This window comes from Sesamum indicum, unplaced genomic scaffold (assembly GCF_000512975.1).
Source record: "Sesamum indicum cultivar Zhongzhi No. 13 unplaced genomic scaffold, S_indicum_v1.0 scaffold00417, whole genome shotgun sequence".
Classification (NCBI taxonomy): domain Eukaryota; kingdom Viridiplantae; phylum Streptophyta; class Magnoliopsida; order Lamiales; family Pedaliaceae; genus Sesamum; species Sesamum indicum.
The window spans coordinates 1-16,244 of NW_011628305.1; the positions used below are offsets into that span (position 1 = coordinate 1).

Here is a 16,244-nt window from a genome sequence, read left to right on the forward strand (position 1 = left end):
CAGCCCTTTGAAAAATATCCTCCCTCATATCTCTGCCAACTTGGATTCTGCTCTCTTTCTCTCTCTCTCTCTCTCTCGACTATGTAACTCGGTTCAACAACCGTGTTTCTGTGAGAAGCGCCATTTCGGTGGAGTCTGCCAGAGGACATGGAACCATCTCAAGGGAACGGCATTTCCTACAATAACAATTTGGTGAAACCCTTGGTCTTATTCTCTTTTTTCTTTTTATTTATTTTCTTTATAACTTCTTCAACTTCTTGATGTTTCTTGATTTCGAAATTTTCCTAGTTAGATTTCTTGATTTCAACAACTACTGGGGTTTTATGATGATTTTTCATCTGCTAAAACTTGGGTTTCTGATATTTTTGGGGGGTTTGTAAAGAGATTTTATAGGTTGAATCACGCGGACATTAGAATCCAAAAGCAAGTAAATTAAAGGATGAAATACTGAATGTGCATGTACGCCTTTCTTTCTCTTCAATCTGCCTCAATGTCGCCAAGTATTGGCAAAATTGTTTTATGGAAACCCGTGTGAAAGAAAAACTTTAGAGTACGTTATTACATTGAATTTCTATTAATCTTTTTTCTTTCCATAACTGATTGACATAAGGGGATCTTTTTGGCCTTTATCTCAACTTATTTAGTATCTTACTTTCACTGCCGTTCTCATACTATTATTGATTATCACTTTGATCAACTTCCATTTGAAAGAATAAAGATTTAATTGATCAGAAGGATGTTATCCCAACTTTTGTTTTTTAAACTTCATTCTCATTCTATGGCATATTAAGAACCAGTCTCATTCATTATTTTCTTTGTGATGAATAATGGGGTTGTGTGGTTTTAGTTTGCATGAGTATAATCTTGATGGCATATTTCAACTTTCTGATATTTGTGATCTCTTTTACTTTTCAACCATCCATATTGATAACTTACCTTTTGCCTTCTCAACCATCAAAATTAATTTAAAAAGATGAATATACTATGGGAATATTTGGTGTTTATAAATATAGTTTGGAGTCTTCCAGTTTGAACAATTGTTTGGATTGATTTGAGTAAGAAACTTTGATACTTGAAGCACTTATTGATGTCTGATGCAGGACGAATCACTAATCATGTGTATGCTTGATAACCACTGTAAGTCAACTACCACCATACCCATGAGTAGACTGGAGAGGCTTATAAGGGAAAGAAAGCTAAGACGGTCCACCAGGTCTTCTCAATCTAATGAAGAAACGAGAGACAATAATGGGGATGTGGACACTTTTGGAAACATAAATGACCTGTATCTATCCGACGGTGAGAGGGGATACCGAGAGGGTGATTTCATTGAGGGGAATGCTTCAGCAAAACATCTGAATGATGGCTGTGAGAAACAGGATGGTCGAGTCCCCAAACAAAGGTTGATAGTTGTGGCGAACAGGCTCCCTGTGTCTGCAATTAGAAGAAGCGAAGACTCATGGGCTCTTGAAATAAGTGTGGGAGGCCTAGTTAGTGCTCTTCTGGGTAAGAAATAGACAGTGGTGTCTGTATTTCTGTTGTGCATTCAGAACCATTTGCCAATTGTTTTTGCCTATGCCTAATTCTGTTGTTGTCTTACTATAACACTTGCTCTTCGTAACTGCATAGTCATGACCTTTTATCAATGATGAGTCTTAGGAACTTGTTGAATTATATCCTCTTGAAGGTGTCAGTGAGTTTGAAGCTAGATGGATAGGATGGGCTGGCGTAAATGTTCCTGATCAAGCCGGACAGAGGTCGCTAACTAAAGCTCTAGCTGAAAAGGTTCGTATACATGGATTAATCTGAAACTGTTATTAACGTCTAACATTTCATGTTATTCTTCACTGGAACATTGCCTTACATCATCAATGAGATGGGCAACTCATAAGCATCTCAGTTTTGTATACTACCTATATTTTAAAGGATAAGCTAATGACTGAAACTTATTCTTCTAACTACTGCAGAGGTGCATCCCTGTGTTCCTCGATGAGGAAATTGTTCACCAATACTATAATGGTTACTGTAACAACATCTTATGGCCTCTTTTCCACTATCTCGGGCTTCCACAAGAAGACCGCCTTGCAACCACGCGAAGCTTCCAGTCTCAGTTTGCTGCTTACAAGAAAGCAAACCAGATGTTTGCTCATGTTGTCAATGAGCATTACAGGGAGGGTGATGTGGTTTGGTGCCATGATTATCATCTGATGTTTCTCCCGAGGTGCCTTAAAGACTATAACAACAAAATGAAAGTGGGTTGGTTTCTCCACACCCCTTTCCCCTCATCTGAAATTCATCGAACATTGCCGTCAAGATCAGAACTGTTAAGATCTGTTCTTGCTGCTGATTTGGTTGGGTGAGTCCCATTATTTTTAGCAAGTTTCTATCTTTCCTCTGTATGTCTTGTTACATAATGGATAGGGGACAAATTTAGGACATATTTATGACAGAATTTCTAATTGATGAACCATGAGGGAACACTAGGAACTCAATGGTTGATAAATTTGATTGAAGCTTAGCGTCTAAGATAATTCCCCTAGAGCTATGTAGTCGGAAGATGTACTAATACTGATGAACAGGATGGGGTGTGATAACTACTAGGCAAGGGGACATCCCCGGCATGCCTTAGGTCATATCAGGGAAGCTAGAGCAGTGAGGAACATATATGGCAATGTTACCCATGGATAATTTAGGTATATTTAATGTACAAATTCCACATGGACTTTCATGTTCTTAAAACATTCAATGCCCTACGAATTGAAGAGCCAGAATCTCAAGTGTAAAATTTTAAGTGTTTCATGCATCTGTCCTTGTTAAACTTTGTCCATGAAGCAAATAACATAGGATGTTACATTCTTCCTAACTTGTTAAGATCTCACACATATATATGTTGTGGTGTTTGCTCTCAGATTTCACACATATGATTATGCAAGGCATTTTGTAAGTGCATGTACTCGTATTTTGGGGCTTGAAGGCACACCTGATGGTGTGGAAGATCAAGGAAAGCTCACTCGCGTTGCTGCGGTATAGGCATATGGAATAGCAGAATTTTCCCTTCTTACACCTCATGCTTGCAACAGAATTGCAATGCACATCATTTCATGGCATTATTAAGACTAATTCATTAGGACTTCTGATCTACAGTTTCCAATTGGTATAGATTCTGATCGGTTCATTCGAGCGCTTGAGCTTCCACAAGTGAAGAATCACATCGAAGTATTGAAAGAGAGGTTTGCTGGAAGAAAGGTACACATAGCATGTGCTAGGACGATAGTCACTGTTGCGGACTTATGTTTACTCAGTATATTATGTGGGATATAATGTTTGAACTTCTACAACACTGTCTTTCTGTAAGTTTGTAATATCATCCTGATGAGCTATATTAGCCGATCTGCATGTCTTTCATTGTGCCCTCAGTCTCAATATAATGGAGGGTTGGATATTGGATTAGCTTTCTTTGGACTTTGTCTTGGTGTTGGTTAATTCTATTTCTTAGTCGCTAATGCTGCTTGTATGTGTTTGAACAGGTAATGCTGGGAGTTGATCGTCTGGATATGATTAAGGGAATACCCCAGAAAATTTTGGCATTTGAAAAATTCCTTGAAGAAAATCCAATTTGGCGCGACAAGGTAGTTTTAGTACAAATTGCTGTACCAACAAGGACAGATGTTCCTGAGTGTATGTATCCTCATCCTTTATGCTCAACTGTAGTGAAGTTGGTAATAATAATCACTACTACTTTTACTAGTGTTTCTACATTTTTTATATGTATTAGGTTGTATATTTAAGAGAAAGAAAGAGAAATAGATCTGAAATCAAGACTTTTTTTAAGGTTATTTGGAAAAAATAAAAGTCTTATCTGTTTTAACTATCAACTTTCCCATCAAGCTTTATACGATTTGCAGCAAAATTTGATTTATCATTGAATGCTAGTGGAAAGACTTTTTCAGAATTTCCATTTAATTCTTTTCAAAATAATAAAATCTCCACCCTTCTATAACAAACATTTATGGCCTCAGTACACAAGTGGGACAGAGAAGATGGTTTTACTGTGTTGGTTAAAGAATCCGTCAACTGCATGAAGTATTGAAGGAATTGCTCCTATTGGATGTATTCTTGTGCCAAAGCTCACAATTTCACTTGGCTCCAATTTAAAAGCCTTACCTGTTTCCAATGATTTTATTCTTGTTTGATAGTTGGTTGTCTTTTCTATCTCCCCCTTCCTTCTTTCAGAATCTGCATTTTATATAGATAATCTGTAGCTCATTGTTTATTCTTTGTATCTGGCAGATCAAAAGCTGTCATCCCAAGTTCACGAAATAGTTGGAAGGATAAATGGAAGATTTGGGACTCTTACAACTGTTCCGATACATCATCTAGTGAGATTGCATGCCTTAAACCAACTGATTTTAAGAGTGGAATTTCATATTGACATAATCGTCATAAAGTTCTGTTAGTTTCGAAGATTGTCCTTATGAACAAGGACTATCGGGCTACATATCTTTGCTTAGTCAGTTTTTTATTTAACAAAACGACAGTGTGAAGGTGTATAGTAATAAGTCGTTGATTCACATGGTAAATCTCCAGTCATCTACATTGGAGTGCTTTATTCCTCGCATTGGATGGGTGGCTAATTTGCTGGACCAAGCCATCTTTGAAGTCTAGCATGGGTTTAATTCTGATAAAATATATTTTTTAAGAAGTAAAACACGAAGTTCAATATAGGAGAGGAAGAACAATAAAAATTAAGAAAATAAAACAATAGCATGCATGGGTTTCGGATAGTTGCAACTGCTTTATAATGTTTAACATGTCACGCATATAAGTATGGAAATTGGTAACACTATTAATTGTTTTACGTCATTTCTTTTTTGATTGTTTAATTTCTCTAAGTTATGCCTGTTGTTTGGGTCAAATCTTATTGCCTAAACACGGAAACAGGTTTTTTTTTGGTTTAATGTAGAGCTTAGATAGAATAACATGAGAATGTTTTGGGGATTTTCTTGTAAGTTGTAGTTGCATGTACTGCATCTAATACAATTTTTAAATTTTTTTGCAGGACAGATCTCTTGATTTCCATGCATTATGTGCGCTATATGCTGTCACTGGTACGCATTTTCTTGACATTCGTCCCTGGTTTATCTTTGATTGCTCGGCTTGGTCCGGAAAGCATCCAGGAAAAATAATTTAATGGAACAAGCAACTCCAATGGGTGAACTTACAATGTAATCAGGTTTTGCATCAGGTTTTGCATGACTTTTCAACATGTTATGGCGAAGACATGTTTACCATCAACCTGCATTTAATTAGATTTGTTGCTGGAAGCACAGATACTTTTATGGAGTTACAGAATATATTGCCTGGCTGAGAACATTTTAAAACTATTCTGATCATGAAGCAGAATCAATTGCCTAATGACTGATGGCACCATGGATTTGTTACTTCTGCCTTCTTTTTTTGGTTTCCGCTTTTGTTTTTGGTTTTGTCCCGTCCTTCTGGTTGTTTCTTAGGAATGATGAAACTCACAAGGTCGTCTCTTGCAAGTTTGATTGCGCTTGGTGTCAAAACATAAAGCCTTGAACGAATGAGTTAATGACAAAATTACAGCTATTGAGTCATCTGTGGTGATGGGGTCGTTGACGTATTTGTAGGGGGAGCGACCCGCTGAGCCTCAGGTTTATTCTACAAGGCTTGAATTCGCAATGCGCTCCTTGAATTCATAACTATTTCGTTTGCAAGAAAGAGTAAAATGTGAACAAAGTTACGAGTAAGATGAGAATGGAATATGCTACTCAGAAGGGCAGCCAAGACTCGAGGGGTCCTCATTCTAAGTGAGGTAATTTTTGTATAATTTTTTATTTGGCAAGTACTTTGACCTTAGTTCTGTTCTTTGATTGGTAACAGCTTATGTGGATGTCAACTATAAATCATTATATTTTGGCCAGTGGATTTGTTAATTTTGCAGATGTCTTGCTATCCTCCGCAGAAGTAAATTTTTGTTAGTATATCTGATATCCCCAGATTTCTTTGTTATTTCAACTCCTTTCTTTAATTTGCCGGATACTCGTTAAACGGACTGTTATTTCCAGACTATTCTACCTTCAAATCTTACAATCGCCAACACCACCAGAAAATATTAGGCAGAATAGAACTATTTATGAAACTCTCTTATTGGCATCTATTGGTAGATATTACAGTTTCTTGCCTGCATACATGAGGAGCCTCTAAGGAGCATTTTTTATTATTTCATGAAATCATTTGTTCCCTTGTTTCTAGAGTTGTGCTATTAGAAACTGAAAGCTCCTTCAACTTTCATGAACTGGTTCCTTTTTAACCTGAAATTGATGCAGTTAGTGTCTGATTTTAGGGGGCTGCAATTATTTCATTTTCATCTACTCCCTTGATCAGTACAGCCAATTCTTACTTTCTGAAGAAGAATGGGTATTGGAAACATAACTTGCATCTGCACCCATCTCAGTGAGTAGGCAAATGGCAAATTATGTTCTAAAACTGCTTCCACATAATTCTTTTATACTCGCTTTTGTGCTCTGCTCTGCAACACTAAGTTTATTAAACAGGTGAAGTTACAAAAGGATATCACAGGTATCTTCCTCTCGTTTTATGTTACTTTTTATATTTCATTAGAAAAAAGATACCTAGATTCACGATTCGTCAGCCCAATGCCGCCCATTAAGTCGCGGAAGAAGTGTGATCAATAGCTTGAATTACTTGTTCTATATTTCATTCAAATTTTGTGCTCTCTGTTTGTCAGTTTGCTGGTGCCGCACAGTCTCTTGGTGCTGGAGCAATTTTGGTGAACCCTTGGAATATTACAGAAGTTGCTGCCTCAATTGGTTATGCTTTGACTATGCCAGCTGATGAAAGAGAAAAACGACATCGACATAACTTCACGCATGTTACCACTCACACATCACAAGAATGGGCAGAGACTTTTGTCAGGTACACAGCGATTTTTTATTTTGTGCCGAAGCATATCTAAAACCAGGGATTCTTATATGTTTTTTGTTGACGTCTAGAGCACGTTCTTTCGAGATCCTTAATGTATACCCTGCTGAAGTGCTCTTTGACTTCATCTAGTAAAACCAGGTTTAAGTATTGACACTGCTAAAGTATTTCTCTGAACCAAATTCATTTTCCTGTATATAGTGAACTCAACGATACTGTTGTTGAAGCACAGCTAAGGACTCGGCAAATTCCTCCTTTACTTCCTAAAAGAGAGGCCGTTGACCATTATTTGCAGGCAAATAATCGCTTGCTTATTCTGGTAATTCATGTTCCTAAACTCGGATTTTACCTTCATTTTTTGATTTGTATTATGAACTTATCACCCTTCACCACAAAATATTTTCCTACATTTGTGTAATCAACATCCTGTCAAAACCACAAGGAATTCCTGGACTCTGTAGCATGTGGACACCAGCACACAGAACACTAATACACTATCCGTGGATAACTAGGCTTCTTTCATTTTGAAGCTTAATTAGGAAACCTTGAATGGATAATTTTTGTATTTTTCTTGAGCAACCATGTTTAGAATGACCAAGAAGGGTTCTCAAAAGGCGTGCTGTTAAATGTCTGATATTAGCTCCAACTCCTCATTTTCATACTGTGAATAGTCAGTAATTAGTGAAACCACAAACTAAACATCTCCAAGATAGCATTGTAATTGTGTCCACTTGATTGATCTTATGCCCACAGGGATGAATATGGACTATTATTGTATTTCTCTGTGCATATTGATGAACTTGTATTGAGATTCCTACATTTGTTGCAGGGATTTAATGCAACACTAACTAAACCAGCAGACACCCTAGGGAGAAGGGTTGATCAGTTTAAAGATATGGAGCCTAAGTTACATCCAGAATTGAGAGAACCCTTGAAAAGACTTTGTGCTGATCCAAAGACCACAATAATTGTCCTTAGCGGAAGTGACAGAAATGTTCTTGATGAGGTTTTTTTGCTTTCACTTACGATCAACTTTTCCATCACCAAATTCTACTTTGTTGACTGATGTATTCTGCAGAATTTTGGAGAATATAATTTGTGGTTGGCCGCAGAACATGGGATGTTTCTGCGCCTTACTACAGGAGATTGGATGACAACAATGCCGGAAAACCTAAATATGGACTGGGTTGACAGTGTGAAGGTTCTATGGATACATCTTCCTAGTGTGCATTACCTTTGTTTTATTTTAAAATCCTCATGCCGACTTCAATTGTTTCAGCATGTTTTCGAATATTTCACTGAGAGGACCCCCCGTTCTCATTTTGAGCTTCGTGAAACTTCCCTTGTATGGAATTACAAGCATGCAGGTTATTTATTTTTTATTGTTTTTATTTTAATTTCACACTCTAGCCCCTTTATACTCAACCACAAAAAGTATTATGATCAGTTTCTGCACCGCGTCCTTCACTTTTTACTGTTTTGATGTTCTGTGAGCGTAAGCCCAGATGTTGAATTTGGGAAGCTTCAGTCGAAGGATCTGCTACAGCACCTATGGACAGGCCCAATTTCAAATGCTTCTGTTGATGTCGTTCAAGGAGCGAGATCCGTTGAGGTCCGAGCAGTTGGTGTAACCAAAGTGAGTCTTATGGTAATATTGCCCACTGTTTTATATTCTTAAAGAACACTTCTGAGTTTTGTGCTTGACCCATTTCAGGGTGCTGCAATTGATAGAATCCTGGGAGAAATAGTTCATCACAATGATGAGAAGGCTCCAATTGATTACGTTTTGTGCATTGGCCATTTTCTACCAAAGGTGTAAACAGAAGTCGTAGAACTAGGAACTTTGTTTACATTTCGTTTGATGTTTCTTATGAACGACTGAGTAACAAGTATCTTACAAAGTGGAGAAAATGTTGTAGGATGAAGACATTTATACTTTTTTTGAGCCAGAGCTTCCTGCTGGACCAGCATCAAGAGCCAACTCTCTCAACAGATTTACTTCAAATTCAACAGGGCTTGCTGCATTCTGCCGCAAAGCTCCTTTACCTTTTCCAGCCCCAGAGAAGAAAGGCACCTCCACCTTGTGTAATGGCCACTGGTGGTCTAGGATGCGCGAGAGGATGACTATGCATGAAGGGCCATCGGTTCTTGATCTCAAGGGTGAGAATTACTTCTCATGTGCTGTGGGCAGAAAACGTTCCAGTGCAAGATATCTTCTGGGATCATCAAGTGAAGTTGTGTCATTGTTGAAGGAGCTAGCAGCTTGTCGGCAGTGACATTGTGCCATTAGACGATCAATAACCAGAGATGAGAATGTAGTCAGACAGGCGACAATCTCAAGTGTTAATTCAAATCAAGGAGGGTTACCATCATAGTTTGTACTCTAATCAACACGTGGTAAGTTATTAATTTCTTCTTGATGCCAATTGGCGTAGTTGAGGAAGAGGAAAACTCTTCCCTCCCTATTGTAGTTGGACCTACTATCTTAAAGGGAGAAGGTCAGCCAAAGAAGTGTGGCGAAAGTGCAAGAGAAGCGAAAAAATGTGATAAATCAAACAATAAATACTGATCAAAGGGTGTATTCTTGATCTTTTTCCTGGATGTTCGGTGTACAAAATAAACACAATGGCCATAAAATAAATACAAGAAAAATGATAAGCATAAATGTAAAAGGATTTATGCTCGTCGTCTTGCTTGTTTAACTACAAGCATTTGTTCCTCTCTCTGGATCCGTCCATGGTAAGATCTCAATCTAGAGACCCTCCAAACACTAACACAGCACCGCTAATGGATATGGTGATTTTGTGCTAGCAAAAACCTCCGTAGAAATGCGAAGAATTAACAATATTATTGATTAACGTTGCCTCCTTTGTTCTTTTCTCGATCTCTTAGATCTTGAGAGTCTCTCTTGAGAGAAACCACTCTATATCATATGCTGATAGGGGACAAATCCTCTCTTAGAATCCTCGTGGTGCGGCCAAACATTTGGTATGCATCATTTGCACCATCTATGGGAACACTTGAGATTTGGCATGAGAAATGCGAATGAAAAGAGATATTGGGGTTAGGTAATGAAGTTATATTTTACAAGTCACGACAATGCTGTCACATCCCCGGAGCTAGCATGCTAATTTACCAAGATACTAATATTGTAAAAGGGGAAATATCAATTTTTGCCCTTTAGATTAGTGATTATATCAATTTTAATTTCCCATGTTCCGACCTCATTAATTAATCTCAATTTTTTTTATTAAAATAATCAAAATCAGTCTCTTCTATAAGTTAATTGTCTAAATCACATACGCCATACGCAAAACAACCAATGAATGAATATTAGTAACGACATTTTATTATATTTTTATTGTCATTTTTTTCTCCAAAACAATCAATTAATGGAGATGATTGACTTTTGATCGTTTCCAGAAGATATAAAAATCAAAAGTGATGAGGTTGAAATATGAATGAGCAGCAAAATAGATTTAGTGAAGATTTGGCGTTGGGATAACTGAGCACGAGTGTATGGTAGCAAAGGTTGTCAGAATTATGTAAATGTAGATGGTTGACAATGTTGTAGTAATGGGGCTAAGTAAAGGGAGTTTGGGTGTGATTTGTAATAAGACTTCGGTGAAGTTGAAAGAGAAAGAAAGTTGGAATAGTACGTAGGTAAGAAAAAAAGACGGCGAAAGGGAAAAAAGAATCACACATAACCATACCCCATAGCCCCATTCCCTAATGCACGCCTTTGGTTTGGAAATTGGAATATATATACATATGGTGGTCCTTTCCTAATTCTCAGCCCCGCTACCCATTTCCCTTAAATCGTATTCACTAACAACGACTTTCCCTCCACAATTCAACTTCACACCATATCTAGCTATATCTAATTCTTGTTTGTAGTAGACAATTTATTATATTATTACTCAATATTACATTCAAATTAAAAGACCGATTCAGTACATGAATCGTAATTCAAATCAACAAATACGTTGTGATGAGATAAATAAATAAAAAAATATTACTTGATGAGTAGATATATATCCATTTTCATGAAACTCGAACCCACAATCTTAATAATTTAGCAATGCCTCATTTGGAGTGGCATGATTGAGTTAAAACCGGCTTATTATTGTATCTCGATCTTCAAAAATCTATTCCCCATACTTTGTTGTCCTCTTCTTGATGACTTGCAGTAGTATATATTATTCCTAAAATATAAATCAATTTAGCATTATATATGATTATTGGTCATATATTCTGACTTACAAGGGATATTTACATATATACATTTGTAAATTGAAGGACGACATTAAAATGGAATATCCTTATCTTGAAATCAACTTTTTATCTTGCACGACTTCTTCACATATGAGTGTAGGCTATGTAGTATGTATATTCCATTCATATCATATATATATTTAAAAAAAGCTAAATTAATAATTTCATATACTAATAATTCTTAATCTCTCTCTCTCTATATGTATATATATATATATATACAGAAAAACCAATACATTGTAATTAAATTAAAACTTAATCAAAGGGAGACTCCATATATAAACAGTCTCCTCGTAACAAGAAACAACATATATATATGCATGATCATATTATTTCAAAACTTAATAATTAGCATTTGATTTCAATTCCATAATTTTCGTAACTGGATATTGATAGAGTTCCAATTATTTCGCCCTTAATTACCCTAATAATAATAATAATATTACTGGGCTTAATAAAATTGAATTCTAATTCATAACTCGTCCATGTAAATTATCTAATTTTCATCCAGAAAAGAGAAATAAATAAATAAAGAATTGAAGATAACCATCCATCCGAAAATTAATATAAACAGATTTATACCGAAAAGATTCAAGCAAATTAAGATTCTGTTGCAAGATATCCCTATAAATATTCAGCGTATAAGTTCAATATTCCGTGCCCCTTATCCTCTAACCTTTTCAACTATGGAGAATCTTCTTCATCGTCTATCTTTTTTCCTATTGATTCTTCTTCTTCCTCCTTCTCTCCTGCAGGCTTCATCATCTTCTTCATCTCCCTCTCATCACAAACAGGTTCATTTTTGTCCTAATGCAACAATTCATTCACTATCTCATCAACACAACTGTATGTATATATTTAGTACTTTCAGAAGACTTTTTAGTACTTATGTAGAAGGCTGTATATGTATTGTTTGTGACAGGTATACATAGTCTACTTCGGGGAGCATAGTGGAGTGAGAACGTTCCAAGAAATTGAAGCAAGCCATCATTCATATCTACTGTCTGTGAAGGAAACTGAGGAAGATGCAAGAACTTCTCTTGTTTACAGTTACAAGAACAGCATCAATGGCTTTGCTGCATTTCTCACTCCGCATGAAGCTGACAGACTTTCGGGTGGGCTAAATAAGTTTAAATATCTATCAATTAGGGTTCTGTTCTTTGTGTGAGTTTGTGTGAACATGTGAGCAATAATACTGTTAATTGATTTGGTCTGAATTTGACAGAGATGGAGGAAGTGGTGTCGGTGATCCGGAGTGATCCAAGAAAGTACTCAATGCACACGACGAGATCATGGGAATTTGCTGGTTTGCGAGAAACAACAACAGGGAAGAACTTGGAGAAGGAAGATTTACTGATAAAATCCAGATATGGAAAAGATGTTATTGTGGGCATGTTAGACAATGGTATACATATATACATATATATCTTCACTTGGTTTGCAATGAGAGTTGAAATTCCAATGTTACAATGCACGTGAATTTTGTCCTTACATCTGCGAGCTTGTGCATATCTAACACGTACGGATTCGGTGTGATGAATATCTATTTGGTGTTGTTGATGATGATGATGATGATCAGGTGTGTGGCCGGAATCAAGAAGCTTCAATGACGAAAGGATGGGTCCAATACCACATTCTTGGAAAGGAGTTTGCCAATTTGGTGATTCCTTCAACTCATCACACTGTAATAGGTGAGTGTTTCTTGGTCTACTGGTGGTGTTGCTACAGAACAGATGGATGCTGTCTTTTCTCTTAAATGTTTATAGAAAAACGTTTTCTGGAAACAGTAAGAAGTAATTCTCACAAAAAGTAAGAAGAATCGAAAAGCAGCAATTGGCCCTACATCAATGTCGTGACATGCATCACTTAGTTGGCTTAATTTGTTGTTTTGTTTATCTCGGAAAACGCTGATCCGTGATTTACTGAGACCTTGCGACCCTTCTATTGCTGTTCTACTTGTCGTGTATATATGTATATTATATATAATATAGTATATGCTTGTCTGTTTCAATCCAACATAAAAATGATCTGACAGGCAGTTATTACATTATGGCTTCTTGCACTGCCTGGCATCTTGTGAGTCTCTTATGTTATTCAACCAAAGAAATGATGAAAAATTATGATAATGATGTCATATTTCTTCACAAGCAATTTCTGTAATATGCTTAGAATTTATTACTTGATCACCTAATTTTTCCAGGAAGATTATCGGCGCCCGATATTACATCAAGGGCTATGAAGCATACTACGGGCCGCTGAACAGAACACTAGATTATCTCTCCCCTCGAGACATGGACGGTCACGGGACCCACACATCTTCCACGGTGGGTGGCCGGAGGGTTAACAGTGTCTCCGCCCTTGGAGGGTTCGCCTCAGGTACTGCCTCAGGCGGCGCCCCACTGGCTCGCCTGGCAATTTACAAAGTCTGCTGGGCTATTCCAGGCCAAGGCAAAGAAGGCGGCAACACCTGCTTCGAAGAAGACATGCTCGCCGCTATTGATGACGCCATTGCCGACGGGGTTGACGTTTTGAGCATTTCAATCGGAACCAGGGTGCCCGTAGGTTACGATGAGGATGGCATAGCAATCGGGGCGCTTCACGCCATCAAGAAAAACATCGTGGTGGCCTGCAGCGCTGGAAATTCAGGGCCTGCCCCGTCTACCTTGTCTAATCCTGCTCCCTGGATTATTACGATTGGTGCAAGCAGCGTGGATAGGAAATTTTCAGCACCGGTTGTTCTTGGAAATGGCGTCAAGATTATGGTAGTTTTTTCACTACTTTATAAATCAGCCATTATTTTTTGTAAACAATTGGATCAGTTCTTGTAAGACGAATGTCTGATTTCGCAGGGCCAAACTGTAACTCCATATAAACTGGAAAAGAAGCTTTATCCATTAGTTTATGCAGCTCAAGTAACCAACTCTGATGTGCCCAATAACATATCCGGGTTCTCTCTCCTTTTCAAGTTCATCATCTTTTTGAATGAAGAAATAAGTGATCATTAAAATTATTTAATATATATTAATTGGATTCTGCAGGCAATGCTTACCTGGATCTCTTTCTCCTGAGAAGGCCAAGGGAAAGATCGTGCTGTGTTTGAGAGGAAACGGAACGAGAGTTGGAAAAGGTATGGAGGTAAAAAGGGCTGGAGGGATCGGTTTCATCTTGGGCAATAGTAAAGCAAATGGGGACGAGTTAGCAGCTGATGCCCATCTTCTTCCCGCCACTGCTGTTAATTACGGAGATGCTCTCAAGATTCTTAACTACATCGAATCTGCGAAAGCCCCAAAGGCGCATATTGAACGTGCTAAGACGGTGTTAGGTGCCCAACCAGCACCATTCATGGCTGCTTTCTCCAGCAGAGGTCCCAACACGATTTCACCTGATATTCTAAAGGTAATTAAGTTAATTTTGAGTAGCAATGGGCAATTATTTAACTCAATGTGGATGCTAAGTATATGGTTTGTTCACCAGCCGGATATCACGGCTCCAGGGCTAAATATATTGGCAGCATGGAGCGAAGCATCTTCTCCAACAAAGATGGCAGAAGATCATCGAGTTGTGAAGTATAATATTTTGTCCGGCACGTCCATGTCTTGCCCGCATGTGGCCGCGGCATCTGCTCTTCTCAAGGCCATACACCCCAGTTGGAGTAGTGCTGCCATAAGATCTGCTCTAATCACCTCTGGTATTTACATCTATCATTAAGATAAAAATAGAGCTTGAATTCTCATCCTCAATCATAATTATTCATTTCGCAGTGAAAATCTTATGATTTGTCTTGCAGCCGGGCTGAATAACAATGAGCATAACCTCATCACTGATGCATCCGGCAATTCAGCAGACCCTTTTCAATTTGGTTCCGGTCATTTCAGACCCACAAAGGCTGCTGATCCAGGTCTTGTATACGACGCCTCCTACAAAGACTATCTTCTCTTCCTATGCAGCAGTGGATCCAAAAGTCTTGATTCTTCCTTCAAGTGCCCGAAAAATTCACCGTCTCCAGTTAATCTCAATTATCCATCCCTTGCAATACCCAAACTCAATGGCAGCGTTTCTGCTATTAGGACAGTAACGAACGTGGGCGGCAGCAATAGTGTTTATTTCGTCAGTGTAAAACCTCCACCAGGAATCTCCGTCAAAGTATCACCTCCCATTCTCTTCTTCAACCGTGCTGGGCAGAAGAAAAGCTTCACCATAACCGTAAAGTTAGATAACGGTATTACAGCTGACAGCATTGAGAAGGACAAGTATGCATTTGGATGGTATACATGGTCCGACGGAATTCACAATGTCCGAAGTCCCATGGCAGTTTCAGTAGCCTAGTTTTCTGTTTCAAAGTTTTTCAGGCGGATATCTGAGAAGCATTGACTGTATAGGTTTTACTTACACCGCAACTCCAATAAAATTTAAAGATAAAACTATGGTGACAGTATTGAGTCCATTGATGGTGACCTCATTCCATATTTATTGCAACATAGAAGAAACAAAAGCAACTGCTGTTAACAGAGTGGATGACAAATATAACAACATGATTAAACAACAATTAGCTCCGCTGGACTATAATACTTGTTAAATAAAATTGAGATGTACAATCAGCCGATGCTTTCAGATTCAAATTTGTTTTCAAACAATGAATTAGTGTTAGTGATGGCAATAGAATGGATTTGCTTGGATCCAGACTTGCCCCGATTGGGAACACCCATCCCCACCCTGACTTTGTTTTTACTTTTTATAATTTATTTAAATTAGTTAATAATATATAATTGGTATAATTATTTATATTCATGGATATCTGAGAAGCATTGACTGTATAGGTTTTACTTACACCGCAACTCCAATAAAATTTAAAGATAAAACTATGGTGACAGTATTGAGTCCATTGATGGTGACCTCATTCCATATTTATTGCAACATAGAAGAAACAAAAGCAACTGCTGTTAACAGAGTGGATGACAAATATAACAACATGATTAAACAACAATTAGCTCCGCTGGACTATA

General features: G+C 37.7%; 1 protein-coding gene and 1 pseudogene across 1 annotated transcript; both read left to right on the plus strand.

The window, feature by feature from the left end:
* The first annotated feature begins 8 nt into the window (after positions 1-8).
* LOC105180212 lies at positions 9-9,408 on the plus strand (annotated as a pseudogene).
* Positions 9,409-11,881: 2,473 nt separating this feature from the next.
* LOC105180213 (subtilisin-like protease SBT5.6) lies at positions 11,882-15,685 on the plus strand. The gene is made up of 9 exons (XM_011103876.2): positions 11,882-12,035; positions 12,164-12,356; positions 12,467-12,646; positions 12,821-12,932; positions 13,442-14,003; positions 14,091-14,188; positions 14,280-14,637; positions 14,716-14,929; positions 15,029-15,685. The coding sequence occupies exons 1-9, from the start codon at positions 11,928-11,930 to the stop codon at positions 15,565-15,567; spliced, it is 2,364 nt and encodes a 787-aa protein (XP_011102178.1). The 5' UTR covers positions 11,882-11,927; the 3' UTR covers positions 15,568-15,685.
* The last annotated feature ends 559 nt before the right edge of the window (positions 15,686-16,244 follow it).